Source organism: Thunnus maccoyii, chromosome 1, assembly GCF_910596095.1.
Source record: "Thunnus maccoyii chromosome 1, fThuMac1.1, whole genome shotgun sequence".
NCBI classification, from domain to species: domain Eukaryota; kingdom Metazoa; phylum Chordata; class Actinopteri; order Scombriformes; family Scombridae; genus Thunnus; species Thunnus maccoyii.
Window position 1 is genome coordinate 37759354 of NC_056533.1, and position 14908 is coordinate 37774261.

General features: G+C 39.1%; 2 protein-coding genes across 2 annotated transcripts; one reads left to right on the plus strand and one right to left on the minus strand.

Annotated features, from left to right (window-relative positions):
* Window positions 1-1713: 1713 nt before the first annotated feature.
* On the minus strand, window positions 1714-2825 carry LOC121900340 (retinal cone rhodopsin-sensitive cGMP 3',5'-cyclic phosphodiesterase subunit gamma-like). Its single transcript, XM_042416600.1, has 4 exons — window positions 2751-2825; window positions 2003-2111; window positions 1883-1917; window positions 1714-1790 (listed from the first exon to the last, which is right to left on the minus strand). Exons 2-4 carry the CDS (start codon window positions 2107-2109, stop codon window positions 1714-1716), a joined length of 219 nt encoding a protein of 72 aa, XP_042272534.1. The 5' UTR covers window positions 2110-2111; window positions 2751-2825.
* A 5483-nt stretch (window positions 2826-8308) lies between these two features.
* LOC121896959 (NLR family CARD domain-containing protein 3-like) lies at window positions 8309-14694 on the plus strand. The gene is made up of 7 exons (XM_042411098.1): window positions 8309-8397; window positions 9906-10502; window positions 10643-10816; window positions 10913-11086; window positions 11988-12152; window positions 13059-13105; window positions 13487-14694. The coding sequence occupies exons 1-7, from the start codon at window positions 8309-8311 to the stop codon at window positions 14026-14028; spliced, it is 1788 nt and encodes a 595-aa protein (XP_042267032.1). The 3' UTR covers window positions 14029-14694.
* Window positions 14695-14908: the final 214 nt, after the last annotated feature.

A 14908-nucleotide genomic window follows, 5' to 3' on the forward strand; every position in this document is an offset into this window, starting at 1 on the left:
CTTGAGAGAAGGAGTATTTGTGTTAAAAATGAGTCCCCTGAAAATGTAAATGAATATGATGGCATGAGCGTAATACTTGCATTGGTTTTTAATGAGGATATGATTTTCTATAGCATCACTAACCTGCAGCAGACTTCAAAGAGCCATCACACAGATGGACTGATGAAACTGGGAAACTTCCATTTCGGCTTTGTTAAGTTATTTATAATATGTTGCAGTTGATGATGAATTTATGAAGATACAGGTACAAGTCATAACACATCAATTAACCAACTGAAAGATCTAACATATTGTATCCTCTAAAACTGGAGTCATGTTCAAATAAAAGCAGTAGGTTACTCCCAGCTCCTTCTACATGAAATAAAAGGAAATATAATAATTTGAGGTTTAGAAGTTGTAAAATCTTACAACAAATCATAACAAAAAGCATATAGAACTATGTGGTTACACATAATATCATTGTTCCACCTTTACATTATGTCAGGTTACAAGAAGGGAACTGTACGTTGGTGAAACACCGGGAAATATGCCAAAAATGTTTAATGGAGGTATTCTGGTCCTTATTTTGAACACAAAGAAACTAAAGGCCCTACATGTGTCTGTAAAACCCAGCCCTCTCATTTTGATTTTTGGTGCTATGGAGGATCAGGGTGCTGTGGGCCTCAAATCAGCCAAAGCTGATGTGCTGAATTTCTCTTCTTCAGTTGCTTGTAGAAGATTGATACTGCATTGGAAAAGCTGAAATCCTCCTCATTGCACCGCATGGCTCAAGGACCATTTCTCATTTTTACATTTAGAGAAGATCAAATATTCTATCAGAGGCTCACCAGGACTATTCCAGAAACGGTGGGATCACATGCTCTCTTCTCATACCTCATTTTCCACCTTGAGACCTCAGGATGGAAATTATATTAAATTAATGGATTGATTTGATTGATTGGAACCAGTACCCAGTCACCCGTGTTTCTGATTTAGATCTCTTTTTAGATCTATTTTTTTCACTTATCATGTGAACAGCTTAATACAACATCATTGTAGATTTACACGAAGAGGGAGAATGATGCTCAGAATGGAGAGACAGACAAAATAATGTGATCAAAATATAATTTATTATAAGATATACAGCATTAACCACACAGTAAACAACTCTACTTGATGAGATAGATAGATAGATAGATAGATAGATAGATAGATAGATAGATAGATAGATAGATAGATAGATAGATGGATAGATAGATAGATAGATGCACAAAAAATATTTACATTTTCTGTGTGAGTGATTTGTGATTACTGATTTAATTTACCCACTTTAAATGAAATATGTGTTGATTCTCAGTTGATCCCTGATCATCGTAATAGTTAAACCCAAGCAGCGGTACAGTGTGTGACACTTTTACACAAGTGCTGGGCTACACAGGACAACAAGGCCTCAACTGAGATCTCATTCAGATGTAACCAGAGACATTATAGTGCTCAGTGAGATGATAAAACTTCCAGGTGGTGAGATGTAGCGGCCCAAGACGGGAGAGAAGTCATTCTTGGGAGCTGCTGTCCAAGAGCTTCTTCCTCCTCTTATCGAGGGGAGAAAACAAAATCCCTCTCAGTCCGTCAGTCGTTCCTAAATGGTTCCCATTCAGGCTCAAAAGAGGAGAGGAAAAAAAAGCTGCTGGATTGCAGCCACAAGAAATAAACAATTTCCATATGGCATATGGTCTAGACGATGCCAAACTGGGCCAGATCACTCAGCTCCATGTCACCGAAAGCCTCCCAGGGGCAGATGACCGCCGCATCTACAGGAGAGGAACCACAGATGAATGCAACTCGCCTTTATCTACTACTTTAAAATCATTTATAATCAGTTATCACTTTGATTGATAGTTACCTCCAAGGCCGTCCATCCCTGGAACATCATCAAATCTAAGAAAAGGACAAAGACTTGTGTTGAGATTATCTTACAGTTGTAATGAATCATTTGCTGTGTTTTTTATTCCCTCCATCTCACCCCTTCTGTCCAGCTTTGGGAGCCTTGCTCTTGAACTGCCTGGTCTCCTTCTGCTTGAACTTGGGAGGGGCGGCCTTGGTGCCTCCAGGTGCTGCTGCGGCGTTCATTTCTATGAAAACAACAAAGATTCATGTTATCACACGAAAAAAAGAAAAAGCAGAAAAGGAACAGAAGGAAATACTGAAATAATATATTGTGTAAAAAAAGCATTAAATTAAAACCAGTGTGTTAACATGCTTTAAATAACTGTTAATAATTTGTTAGGTTATGTATCAGTTGATTAAGATCAACAGCAATAAAAAAGCAAACTGAATCACTAAACAGTAAAGAATCCTGAACTCCTCCGCCAGAACAAACCCAGCAGGGACCCAAATATATCATTATCATTAATAAACAGAAAAATGTCAAATGTGAACATAAAAACACATTAGATGAACATCCAACTGTTGACTTACTTCTTGTTTAATAAATGTTAAACACAAGTGAAAATGTTCCAGTGCAAAGATATAAACACCAAAACACTTGTAGAATGCAGCAAGTTTGGTGTTCTGAAAATGAAAATGTGCTAAAAATGCCAACAATTATTGCAGATACAATGTGCTAACGTCTTTTTACCGCCAATCAACTTATAGAAAAAAAGAGACTTTATAACTCCAAGCTTAAATATTTGTCATGAACTTTTGAAATGTCCCTTTATAAAGCAAAGTCATTTCAGACTGCAGCTACAGTGTGTGCTGTTGTGTCTCACCTGCGTGTTAGTTTGGTGGCTGTCTGGTCGGTGAAGAGAAGCTGCCTGGAAGGTCTGAGCGAAGAAAGAAGTGCAAAACAAAGAGAAGGTTCTCTTTCTTTTTGCAGTCTCTCTGTTCTGTGTTCTCCCTCAGTCACTTCCTTTATATACCTGCTGCGCTCATACCCAAAGCCGCTAATGGAGCTGAGGAGGGGTATTTTCAGGGATAATCTTATGAACCTGAGAACAGCACGTACCTGTGGTGCCACATGTACAGTCGACATTAAGTCCCTGTTTGCTCTGAGTCTGGGGGAGTTTACATGGAGCGTTTTGGGTCATCATGAACTAACTGCTCCTCAGTTCAGTCAGGTTTATTTACACTCTCCAGTTTATTAGGTACACCTATATAACACTAATGCTGGCCTGCAATAAATCTTTTATGATTTTATTTAAACTCTTTTTGAGAGGCATTGATTTATTTTATGGTAATTTTAGAGACTGTAGTTTGTTGTGCTGTTGAACTGTATCAGCTCATACTGGGAGGTGTAATATTTAGTCTGCCTAAATTAATAATAATAGTAACATTTATTTATATAGCACTTTTCAAAGATATGTTTACAAAGTGACTGCAGACATAAGAGCAAAGTAAAAACACTCACAGGGCACAGAGATTACAAGAGAAAATATGTGAATTAATTAAATTAAATTAAATTAAATAACTAAATTAAAAGCCAGTATAAAGCCAATCTATAAAAATAAGTCTTTCATAGAGATTTTAAAGAGGACACTGAGGTTGCTTTCCTAATTTCCAGTTGAAATTACACTACTGGTCAAAAGTTTTAGAACGTCCCAATTTTTCCAGTTTTTAATGAATTTTTACTGCAACAGTTTGGGGAAAAACTTTCCTACGATATTTGATTTCCATTGTAGAAAGAATTGTGTGTTCAGCTGTTACATCTGCAAAAAGTGTCTACTTTGATGAGTTGAAAGTTTTAATAAAATGTTGTTGAACAAAAAGATTCCATGTTTTCTTTCTTTTTTTAAATCTATAATTGGTTATTTGTTCAATGCTTTAATTTGACCGTACAATGAGACACTGAACTATGTAAATTTCGATAAAAACTGGGAAAATGGAGGTGTTATAATATGTTTAGGTAGTGTAAATGGGATGGAAAAAATATTAGAAACACATCTCAGTATAACCCAACACTGTCCAACAGCACCACAAACTATGTACAGCGTCCAAAATGACCATAAAATAAATCAACACCTCTCCAAAACAAATAAAATAAAAACTGATTATAACCTTCAGTTATTGGAGGTCTACAGTAGTTTTATGTAGATGTACTTAATAAACTGTCAAGCGAGTGTATGTAGCCTTTAATTACAGCAAAGGGGGATAAAATAAGGAGAAACTATGCAGACATCGGATGGATAAATGTGCAGCAGCCAAAAGTGACAGAACAATAAAATGGTTAATAACACAAACGATGAGATGTGAAGAAAATTGAAAGTTATTCACAGCATACAGCTCGCTGAAATGGTTGTTTCTTTGTTTTTTGAGAAAGATCCAATTTGGAGAAATCAAAATGTATGAAACTGTAGCCAGCTGTATTTTCTGAATATATTCAACTTGAGCACAGAGTAGATGAGCTTTGATTAGATTAGATCAGAAAAAATCAGATTAGACCAGATTACAAGCAATTAGATCAGACTAGATTAGAGAAAACCCCATGGGAAAAACACTGCCAACATACTGTACTCCTTATACTGGATATGAAAACGACCAACAATGAATTATTGTTTTGGGTTTTTCCCAACTACAAAATATGCTCAACCATTCTCTAAAATAGCAGACTGTTAATTTTCTGTTTCAGTTTTAGGATCCATGAGAGTCGTCGGGTCAGTGGAGCGTCTGACACACAGCCAGACAGACAGCGGGTTGGCAGCAGCACTGACAGCAGTATATTTGGAACGTGGTGGTAAGTGTTTAGATTGGATTGCACTTGACGACCCTGAATTATGAGGGTGTGATGTAATCTTCAACCCACACAAGCATCCACTTTGTTACTTAACACACCGCTGAGCAACTGTAACAGGATCTAAAAGGAGTGAGAACATGTCAGTGCTACATAAGAGCAGAGATGCCCTCTTGTGTCAACACAGCTGAGTTCATGTTGGGGAATTCCTTATCATGTTTAAATGCTGAATGTTTGCATGTATGTTCATAAATTATGTTGATGTACTAATTTCCACCAGCAAATACGTTTTGTGAGAAATGTTACGCTCCCAGAATTAGGTTTCGTTTTTCTGTTTTTTCCCATGGGTGGGATTATGGCTTAGTTTAGGTTATGTTTAGGTGCTGCAGAGATAACTGGCTGTGGGGTTAAATCATAGTTAAGCATCACAGAAGATGATTGGTTGTGGTACAACAAGGGCCAGTGTAAGGCTAAACATGAATTGATGAAGAAATAGACTTCACCATAACACCAACAAATAAACAAAAGCATTTATTTAAAGTCTCCCTCCAATAAAAAAAAATAAGATTTTCTTATCATTACTTCACTTGAATGTTTGAGTTTCTCTGTGCAGGATGATGTATGGAGAGTTTGTTTTCACATTCATCTGCTGAAGGAGGAAAATTTCTTTGTGCTCACCTACAGTTTAAGGTGTGTTCCATATTCTGTATATAAAGATGGGCGTAGCGAGATGTGACGTCACATGTTGGTTTGCATTGGAGCTGCTGTGAAGCCCAGAGTTGCAGCTTTTGGTTGGTGCCATCTTTTCTTTTTGGCACCAGGACCTTCCAGATAAGGAGTGTGGGGTGTTGCCTTTCACGCTCTGGAAATATGCCCTGCTACCTTAGACCCAAGCTTACGCTAACTTACTAAATCATGTTAACATGGCAGGTATCAAACCAAGTAACATTAAACTTAGTGAAATATTGCGACAATAGTGCAACTCAGCAGGTGAGTCAACTGTCAATCACAGCTGTCAATCAACACCCACACAGCAGAAAAATCTTATTAATGGAGCAATAATTTCCAAAATAACCACCAGCACACTTATTAGAGGGCCTGAATTAAGAGATTGAGACCATAATGACTCATTGAAAACAATGATTGACTTAATATTTCTAAGGAGAAGTTGAGACTTTTTTGATTGGGAGTCAGTTGGAGCATCTAGCGGCCGTCAATTACACTTCAGCCTCAAGATGTGATAACTGCTGCTGCCTATGAGCATGATTTGTAACATCACAACTATATTGGAGCCAATTTATACTCTACTATATACTACTCTAACTATTTTTATCTTCTCTATCTAGGTACATATTGTACCTGCCCAGAAAACTGGTTTAGTGTTGAGGGTTGACAGAAAGAGGAACAGTCAATCCTAATATACCCTGGAAAATGACATTAATTATGATCCTATCAAACAAAATCTGTTTTTCAGAAGAGTGGTTTGACTACTTCCCTGTTTCTGTGTCATTCTTTCTGTGTGTGTGTGTTTCTGTCTCCCTCTGTTTGATTTCCTGTATGAAGTTGTCAGCTTTCACTTCCATAATGTTATCATGCAGATTATTTTCTACATTCGAAGGTAAGGTAACAGAGTTCTAGACTTGAATGACTTTCAGATCATCTTTGATCTAATTTTTAATTGATTTGACACTAAAAAGCAGAAATCTTTGTTAAAGGTAGTACTTGTGTATGAAAAGCTAATGTTAGATTTCAGAACAGTTCAGCAATCTGTTTGTTTGTAATAATAATAGAGGTAGTTGTAGTAGGATGTATTGTGTTGAATAGAATTTTGAGGTGCTTGTACTCTACTTTATTTGGGTATTTCCATATTATATCTGTTTTTACTGTTACTCTGCTACATTTATCTGAGAAATAGAGCTACTGGTTACTTTGCAGTTTAATTTTTTTAACTAATCTAACTAAAATGAACAATACAACCACATGTAAATTATTTAAAAATGGCTCCACCAGCTGCATACATGTTGATGCATAGCAATAACAATCATTTAATATACTTACTTTTACCTTTTATCAATAATGCTCAAGTTTTAGTTAAGTAATTGTGGACATTGTGGTGGCGGTAGTTACGCAAAGGGAGTTGGCTCTCAGTGAGCTTGGCGGGGCTACACCTGCTGTGAGGCTGTGGTGGAAATGCATATATCATACAGCAATTTTAAATGTTTTAGACCGGATAACTAAAACATTCTTCTAGCAATGTTCTCTACTTTCACATACAACTAATACACATAACACGTCACAGTTACATTCTATAAAATAACACTAGACAAATTGCCGGGGTTGGTCCACATTAACCAAGACATTTTCAGTCAACTGTTTTTGTCTGGGCTTCTCCACAGATAAAACTGCTACAACATGGCCAACAGATCTATTACTGAATGGTATGATTTCTTTCTCAGTGGCTTTTTCCTTTTTTTGCCAGACACTTGAGAACTTAAAATAATAATTCAAAAAATGAAGTACTCGGATGCAATTTGGTCATAATTTCTTAGTTGTCATCAAAACACCTCCAACCAACATTGTCACCAGTGCCCTGTGATATTCATGTACCATAATGCTTGCCTCTGTTCCTCTTTTTCAAAAAAATGAAACCCGTCAGGAAGTTGCAGGTCATGGGACTACATCACCCAAATTGGGAAAACCTTAAAAATCCCCTCCAGAAATGTTTTAAGATGTATATATAATACTCTACTTTGAATAATAATGTGTGTCTGATATGGTTTTTCCACAAAAAAGTTCAATTATTTTGTTAAAATCCTTAAAATTACATCTACTATTTCTTCTTCATTAAAAAATTCAGAATCTATAATCTGCAAATATATTTAATTTCAGAATTTCAACTGCTGGAGATGATATGTCTTCTACTTCACTGTAAAGTTCATTCTCAGTGTGTGTGCACTGGAGGCTTTAAGTTTCCGCATCACACTTGTCTAAGTTGCATACTGGACCAGGATTGTCTTCCAAACTATTTGTGATGTCACAAATCACGAGTGCAGGTCCACCCCTTGAAATTGGATTTTCAGTGAGCTCAGAGAAACTTTTCACTTTCAGCAGATTAATGTAAAGACAGTCTTCTGTGTCAAACTCTGCACTTACATCATTTTGCACAATGAAGCTCAAACATTCAACTGTAGGAACAAGAAGACAAGCATGTTTTTGAGTGGAGGGGGACCTTAAAAGATAAAGCTGGCATTTTTCTTATTATCAACAAATCTCATGTTTGGAGTCAAGCCAACAATGAACTGATGTACTAACAAGTACTGAGTGTGTATCCAAAGCCTGTTATATCTTATTCCTCTCTGCCGCAGACCTCCGTTGTTGTCCAAAAACTATTTAAAACACATCAATGAGTCAGACTTTTGAAACATTTAAAACAGTATAGCACTCTCTCTGTGTTTCCTCCACAGGTGATGGTAGAAATTCTCTTTGACTGGATATGAATTAAGCAGGTTTTCTAAGTTAGCATTTTCACAGCTGTTGTTGAAATGAGTGAGTGCAGCTCTGACAACATGTTATGTTTTGTGCTAAGGTCTTGGTTGCACTATGAATCGGTGTATGGAGAAAAAGGAGGGAAATACTCCCTCCAAAACCACTCTATGTGGGAAACATGACAGCGAGACAAAAGCTCAAAGGTGAGATGAGGATCTTTAACTGTTCATGACTCAAATCATCCCATCATCATTATTCACACTCAAAGCTCTGTTTGTGTTGTGTTGAAGCCCAGAGCAGCAGCAGCAGCAGAAGTCACCCTATCCTGTACCCAGCTGTGTGTCCATGAATCTATCGATCTATGGGTCGCCCTATAGAATTCAAAGATGGACACTTTCCTGGTGAAAAGCTGGGCTTTTCTTCTGAGAAATCATCAAATCATTATAGATTCATTTGAAAGCTGCTTTTGTCCAAAGTGACACGGATTTTGTCCCTTCACACATCCAGCATTTTGGGGTTCAGTTTCCTCCTCAAGGACACTTTAACATGTAGACAGTAGGAGCTGGGGATCGAACCATCAATACTTAACCCTTAGAGTAATGGGTAACATACTCTACCACCTAAACTAGAGCCACCTGTGCACTTCATACTCACTTAATTTAGTGTGAACATGCCCTGTTCATTTATTGTAAGGATCTTTAACTGTTCATGACCCAAACCCATCATTATTCACACTCAAAGCTCTGTTTGTGTTGTTTTTTATCTTATTGACTCATAAAAATACAGACAGAAAGACAGAAAATACAGAATCCTGACAATTAATTTAAAAAAACAAGTGAGTCCTACCATCCTTAACCTTCCCAAACCAATTTGCAAATCTGAACCAACCCTTTACCCACCCCTCAAACAATATTAGTCATAAACATTATTACTACTTATTACTTATTACTGCAGCAATAATGTGTTGTTCTATCATAGGCAGACCAGACAGTCACACTGAGCTTGATAGCATCCTGCTACACAACACAAGAGCCACAGACTCTGAGCAACAACTTACATTAGCTTTCCTGCTACAGTCTCCTTCTTATCTAACTCACAAACATGAATACGTCTTGAGTGTCGACTTGCTCTGGACTTCCACAACAATGACATCCTGACTGATGTTACAGAGTCCACCTCAGTGGATGTGCTGCTGACAAACCTCATCGGGGGAAGCTGATTCCCTCTGCTCACCTCTGGATAACCACACGACGTGCAGCAGCCAATCAGATCCCTCCTAAGTGTGTTGACATGGTGACAGAGGTCAGAGGGTTCTCGGACCTGCAGAAGGAGGAGTACTTCAGGAAGAGATTCACAGATGAGGAGCTAGCCAGCACCATCATTTCCCACATCAAGACATCACGAAGCCTCTACATCATGTGCCACATCCCAGTCTTCTGCTGGATCACTGCTACGGTTCTGGACGATGTGTCAAAAGTCAGCCAGAGTGGAGGGCTGCCCAAGACCCTGACTGAGATGTACATCCACTTCTTGGTGGTTCAGTCCAAACTGAAGAATGTCAAGTATGATGGAGGAGCTGAGACAGATCCACACTGGAATCAAGAGAACAGGAAGATGATTTTGTCTCTGGGAAAACTGGCTTTTGAGCAGCTGCAGAAAGGCAACCTGATCTTGATGAATCAGACCTGACAGAGTGTGGCATCGATATCAGAGCAGCCTCAGTGTACTCAGGAGTGTGCACACAGGTCTTTAAAGAGGAGAGAGGGCTGTACCAGGACAAGGTGTTCTGCTTTGTGCATCTGAGCGTTCAGGAGTTTATGGCTGCTCTTCATATCCACCTGACATTCATCAACTCTGGAGTCAATCTGCTGGCAAAAGAACCACAGTCAACCTCACAGAGGTCTGAAACAACAAAAGACAAATCTGCTATGACACACTTCTACCAGAGGGCTGTGGACGAGGCCTTACAGAGTCCAAATGGACACCTGGACTTGTTCCTTCGCTTCCTCCTGGGTCTTTCACTGCAGACCAATAAGACTCTCTTACAAGGCCTGTTGACAAAGACAAGAAATAGCTCAAAGATTAATGAAGAAACAGGTAGGTACATCAAGAAGGTAATTGGGGAGACTTACTCTCCAGATGACAGCATCAATCTGTTCCACTGTCTGAGCGAGCTGAGAGACTGTTCTCTAGTGGAGGAGATTCAACAGTACCTGAGATCAGGAAGTCTAACCACAAAAAAACTCTCTCCTGATCAGTGGTCAGCTCTGGTCTTCATTTTATTGTCATCAGAAAAAGATCTGAAAGTGTTTGACCTGAAGAAATACAAATACCTGCACTAAAGCTTTGTACGTATACACATACCTAGCCAAAATAAATGTAGCCTTTTCTGTAGGCAAGGAAAAATATTTGTAAACATTTTCTTCTGTATTGCTGATTCCTCTTCAGGTTGTGTGGCTGTAACCTGTCAGACAGGAGCTGTGAATCTCTGTCATCAATTCTCAGCTCCCAGTCTTCTGATCTGAGAAAGCTGGGCTTGAGTAACAACAACCTGCAGGACTCAGCAGTAAACCTGCTTTCTGCTGGACTGAAGAGTCCACACTGTACACTGGAAACTCTCAGGTCAGGAATGTGGTTGTTTTTAAAAGCTGACTATGCAAGCTAATAATTATTTTATGTGTTCAATATGTGAATTGACTGACTGAAATCTCCCCTCAGGCTGATTGGCTGTAACATGTCAGAGAGAAGTTGTGAAGCCCTGGCCTCAGTTCTCAGTTCCCAGTGCTCTCGTCTGAGAGAGTTGGATTTGAGTAACAACGATCTGCAGGATTCAGGCATGAAGCTACTGTCTGCTGGACTGAAGAGTCCACATTGTGCAGTGGCAACTCTCAGGTCAGGATTCTGCTGTGCATAAAAGGGGACCTGGAGAGTTTGACATTGAGGCTTTTAGATATTTTTTTAAATCAGGTTTTCCTTCATTATATGTGGCAGCAGTATCACACTAAAGGGATTAGTTGATGCAGGAGTTTGTCACCAATAAGTTGTCTTTAGTTAAAGACACACAGACTTGACCTGGGTTTATAGAGCTTATCAAAGTTGTATGTTAGGCACATAGAAGGAGGTTGATGACAGTCATCCTTTAATTCTTACTTAGGGAAATTTTTAAGGTGGCCAGGCATGTCCTAAAGGGACACTTATCTTAACCAAGGAAAACATGAAACAGAAATTGACTTCTATGCTTCACAGTTCACTCCTCCATGCACACCTTGTCATGATTAATCCCTCAGAAAGGGACCCTAACTCTATCTCTTACCACGGTATCAAATGTTGTATATGTTTCATTTTGCTTGTACTTTTCCGCCTACTGTCAAGTCGTGCAGCAACACTTTCAAAGGCCCACACTTCAAAAAGTAGGATCATGGGGTACAAATAACACCTGTGGAACATCAGTCAAGCACGGTACTTAGGTACTCCAGTTATATAAATTTGGATGCAGATGTCTGCAGTAAAGTAGATTAATAACAAGAACTATTCACATTACTAATGCAACAAACAAAAACACAGGCTCCAGAAATAATTACTGAGTTAGTGAAGTGGAGCACTAAACTCCAGCACAAGCTAACAAGCTGACCAACCAACACGCACTGTAGCGCTTTACAAGACCTCAAGTCAACCCTAATCAGACAAAAGAAGAAAGAAGAACAAAGAACAAAGAGGTTCTTAATTTATATGGAAATGTAACATGGAATTAGTTTTACAGTGATGGTAAGGAATTGTTTGTGTTTATATGCAGGTTGTCAGGCTGTATGATCGCAAAGGAAGGCTGTGCTTCTCTGGCCTCAGCCCTGAGCTCCAACCCTTCCCATCTGAAAGAGCTGGACCTAAGCTACAGTCATCCAGGAGACTCAGGAGTGAAGCAGCTAAAGCAGGATCCCCACTGGAAACTGGCCACTCTCAAGTATTACATTACTTCCATCTGACAGATACTTTTGTCCATATGCACACCAGACAGGCAGCAGCATTCACGACCAGCTCCTAAGGTTTGGTGGCAGATACAGGGGCATCACAGTCACAGTGCTACAAGTGAGAGTTGACAAGCACCTGGTCTTCCTAGTGAAGAAGTAGTAAATCCTATGCAAGATTTACTGAATGAAGCTACAGTATGCAATTTTTGAAGTGAACAACAATTTGGTATTGATGGATTTTGTTGCAAGATGCCCTTCCAGGTTGAGCTTTAAGTGGTGCTGTGACATCCACTCCAAGATGTCTACCAGCCAAGCAGTAATGCATGCTTCCACCAGAGTGTTAGATAAGAGAAATGAGAAGAATAGCTGTGTGTCGTCAGCATAGCAATGTTAGGACATGCCACGCTCAGGTATGACAGCACCAAGGGTCCTTGTGTTCAGAGAGAAGAGCCGGTCTCCAAGCACTGAACCCTGAGGAGCCCCTGTTGTCAGACTGCATGTTTCAGACATAAATCCTTTGCATGTCACCAGACTTGAGAGAGTGCAGAGCCAGGGACACTCAACCCTTCAAGGGTGGAGAGGAGGATGTGTTGGTTCACAGCAGACAGATCCAGAGTATGATGACAGAAAGACTTGCCTACTTGTCTGGTTGTTATGGAAGAGATATGCCAGCAGTTGATAAAAACTGCTCCAAAACTTAAATGTGTATTGGAAAGAAAGAGAAGTAGAGGTGAAGGTACACATTTTTCAACTTCTGATGGACCCAGGGGGAATGGAGGGTGACAGTGGCAGATGTGAAAGGAGTGGGAAAGTTTTTAGACCACACAAGTGTGGATTGTTTAAATTATAATATGAATGAAAGTATATGAAATTGATTCTGGTTTTGTTTGTTACTCCAGGGTGGACCATGGGGGAGTGCAGAGGCTGAGATCCGGTGTTAGAAAGTGTAAGTGTGTTTAAAGTTTAATTCATGAGAACATAACCACACATGTTCAACTGTTTAAGATATTTTGTTGCAATTTGAAACAAATATGATTGGATGATATATGAGTGTTATACTCGTGAGATGCTTGTTTTACATTGTAAATTATGGGTGTGGCCTAAAGGGACATTTTATGTTGATCCAAAGAATAAGTGAAACAGAAATTTACTTCTGTGCCTCAAAGTTCATTATCTCAATCAACACAGTTTCAACATCTTTTCATGATTAATCCCTCTAAAAGACTAACCATCATACACTGTATCCAACAGATTACATAGAATAATTTAAGTTTTTAAGTAATTGTCATCGTGGATTTATGTAAAGTTGTCTTGTTCTCTCCATCAGATGCTTGTGAACTCACACTGGACCCAAACATAGCACACACAAACCTCAAACTGACCAACAACAACACAAAGGTGATAGTGAGAGAGGAGCAGCCATATCCTGATCACGAAGAGAGATTTGACTTTTGGTCTCAGGTGCTGTGTGAAAATGGTCTGACTGGTCGCTGTTACTGGGAAGTGGAATGGACAGGAGACATTCGCATTGTGGTGACTTACAGAGGAATCAGAAGGAAAGGAGATACAGATGACTGCAAGTTTGGGAGGAATGATCAGTCCTGGAGTCTGAACTGCTCCAGCGGTGGTTACTTAGTGTGTCACAATGACAGAGAAACCAAAGTCCCTCTCCCCTCTGCCCCCTTCTCTAAAAGAGTGGCAGTGTATGTGGACTGTCCTGCTGGCACTCTGTCCTTCTACAGAGTCTGCTCTGACGAACTGATCCACCTCCACACCTTCCACTGCACATTCACCGAACCTCTCTACCCGGCTTTTGGACTCTGGTTTAGGTGTTCATCAGGGTGTGGCTCCAGGCTCAGGGCTGGTTAATTAGTGTCTCTGTGCTCTCTGTAGGAGGGTCCATGTACAGAAAGACAGACAGATGACCATCACACATACTCTGCACTGAGCAGATTTCAGGCAGTGTTCAGAAAGACATTAGCTCTGCAAGAAAAAAACCCTCTCATTCGTTTGAATGGGAGTAACATGAATGCTGTGTGTCTACAGTTTACCTTACAATAACTTTGCAGAGTTTGTAAACTCTTGTCTGTGAGTATTATGAAACGAAGTGCAGTATTTTGGTGTCTAATAAGCCCTAAAGTGTAGAGATTTGTTACATTTAATTGTAATAGCTTTTTTTTAGAATCATTCTTTTATTCCATGTGTAATTTGTTTTGTATCAATTTGCTCTGTTATTGTTACTGTCTGTACTGAGCAGCATTCAGCTCTATTAATATTTTAATGTCATAAAATATACCCAGCCCTGGGAGTTTGGTGATGTTTTGTTTCAAGACCACCATTTCAAGATCATGTCTCAAATACTGTATCTTTTCATCACAAGGTCAGAAATAATGCTTTTGTGTGGTTCTCAGTTATTTTATTACTCTTCTACACTATAGATAATAACCTAATGATCAGAACCTATAAATCTCATTATATGCAGACAGTGAACATGGGTTGGAAATGTATGAGATAAATTTCCAGTCGCTCCTCTAATTCTTGGGAACTTCAGGGACTCAACTAATAAAATAGCCTCCTTAAGTAAATGTGGCGGAGGAGGCTGAGGGTTGGGTGATGTGTGTGCAGTAAATGTAGCATCTCATCATAGATGAAGCTTTGTTGCCCTCTAGTGGAGAAATATCTTTATGTTTAACGTGAACTTGACTTAATACAGGGGACACATGCACGTTTTGAAATATAAAAAAATAAC

Excerpts from the sequence above, each read along its gene's own strand:
- LOC121900340 (XM_042416600.1), bottom strand. The coding sequence starts at position 2,109 with ATGAACGCCGCAGCAGCACCTGGAGGCACCAAGGCCGCCCCTCCCAAG. Across the intron at positions 1,918-2,002 it reads CCCAAAGCTGGACAGAAGGG|ATTTGATGATGTTCCAGGGA; the intron begins GTGAGATGGAGG and ends TCCTTTTCTTAG. Across the intron at positions 1,791-1,882 it reads AGGGATGGACGGCCTTGGAG|ATGCGGCGGTCATCTGCCCC; the intron begins GTAACTATCAAT and ends CCTCTCCTGTAG.
- LOC121896959 (XM_042411098.1), top strand. The coding sequence starts at position 8,309 with ATGAATCGGTGTATGGAGAAAAAGGAGGGAAATACTCCCTCCAAAACC. Across the intron at positions 8,398-9,905 it reads AGCGAGACAAAAGCTCAAAG|AGCAGCCTCAGTGTACTCAG; the intron begins GTGAGATGAGGA and ends CATCGATATCAG. Across the intron at positions 10,817-10,912 it reads TGTACACTGGAAACTCTCAG|GCTGATTGGCTGTAACATGT; the intron begins GTCAGGAATGTG and ends ATCTCCCCTCAG.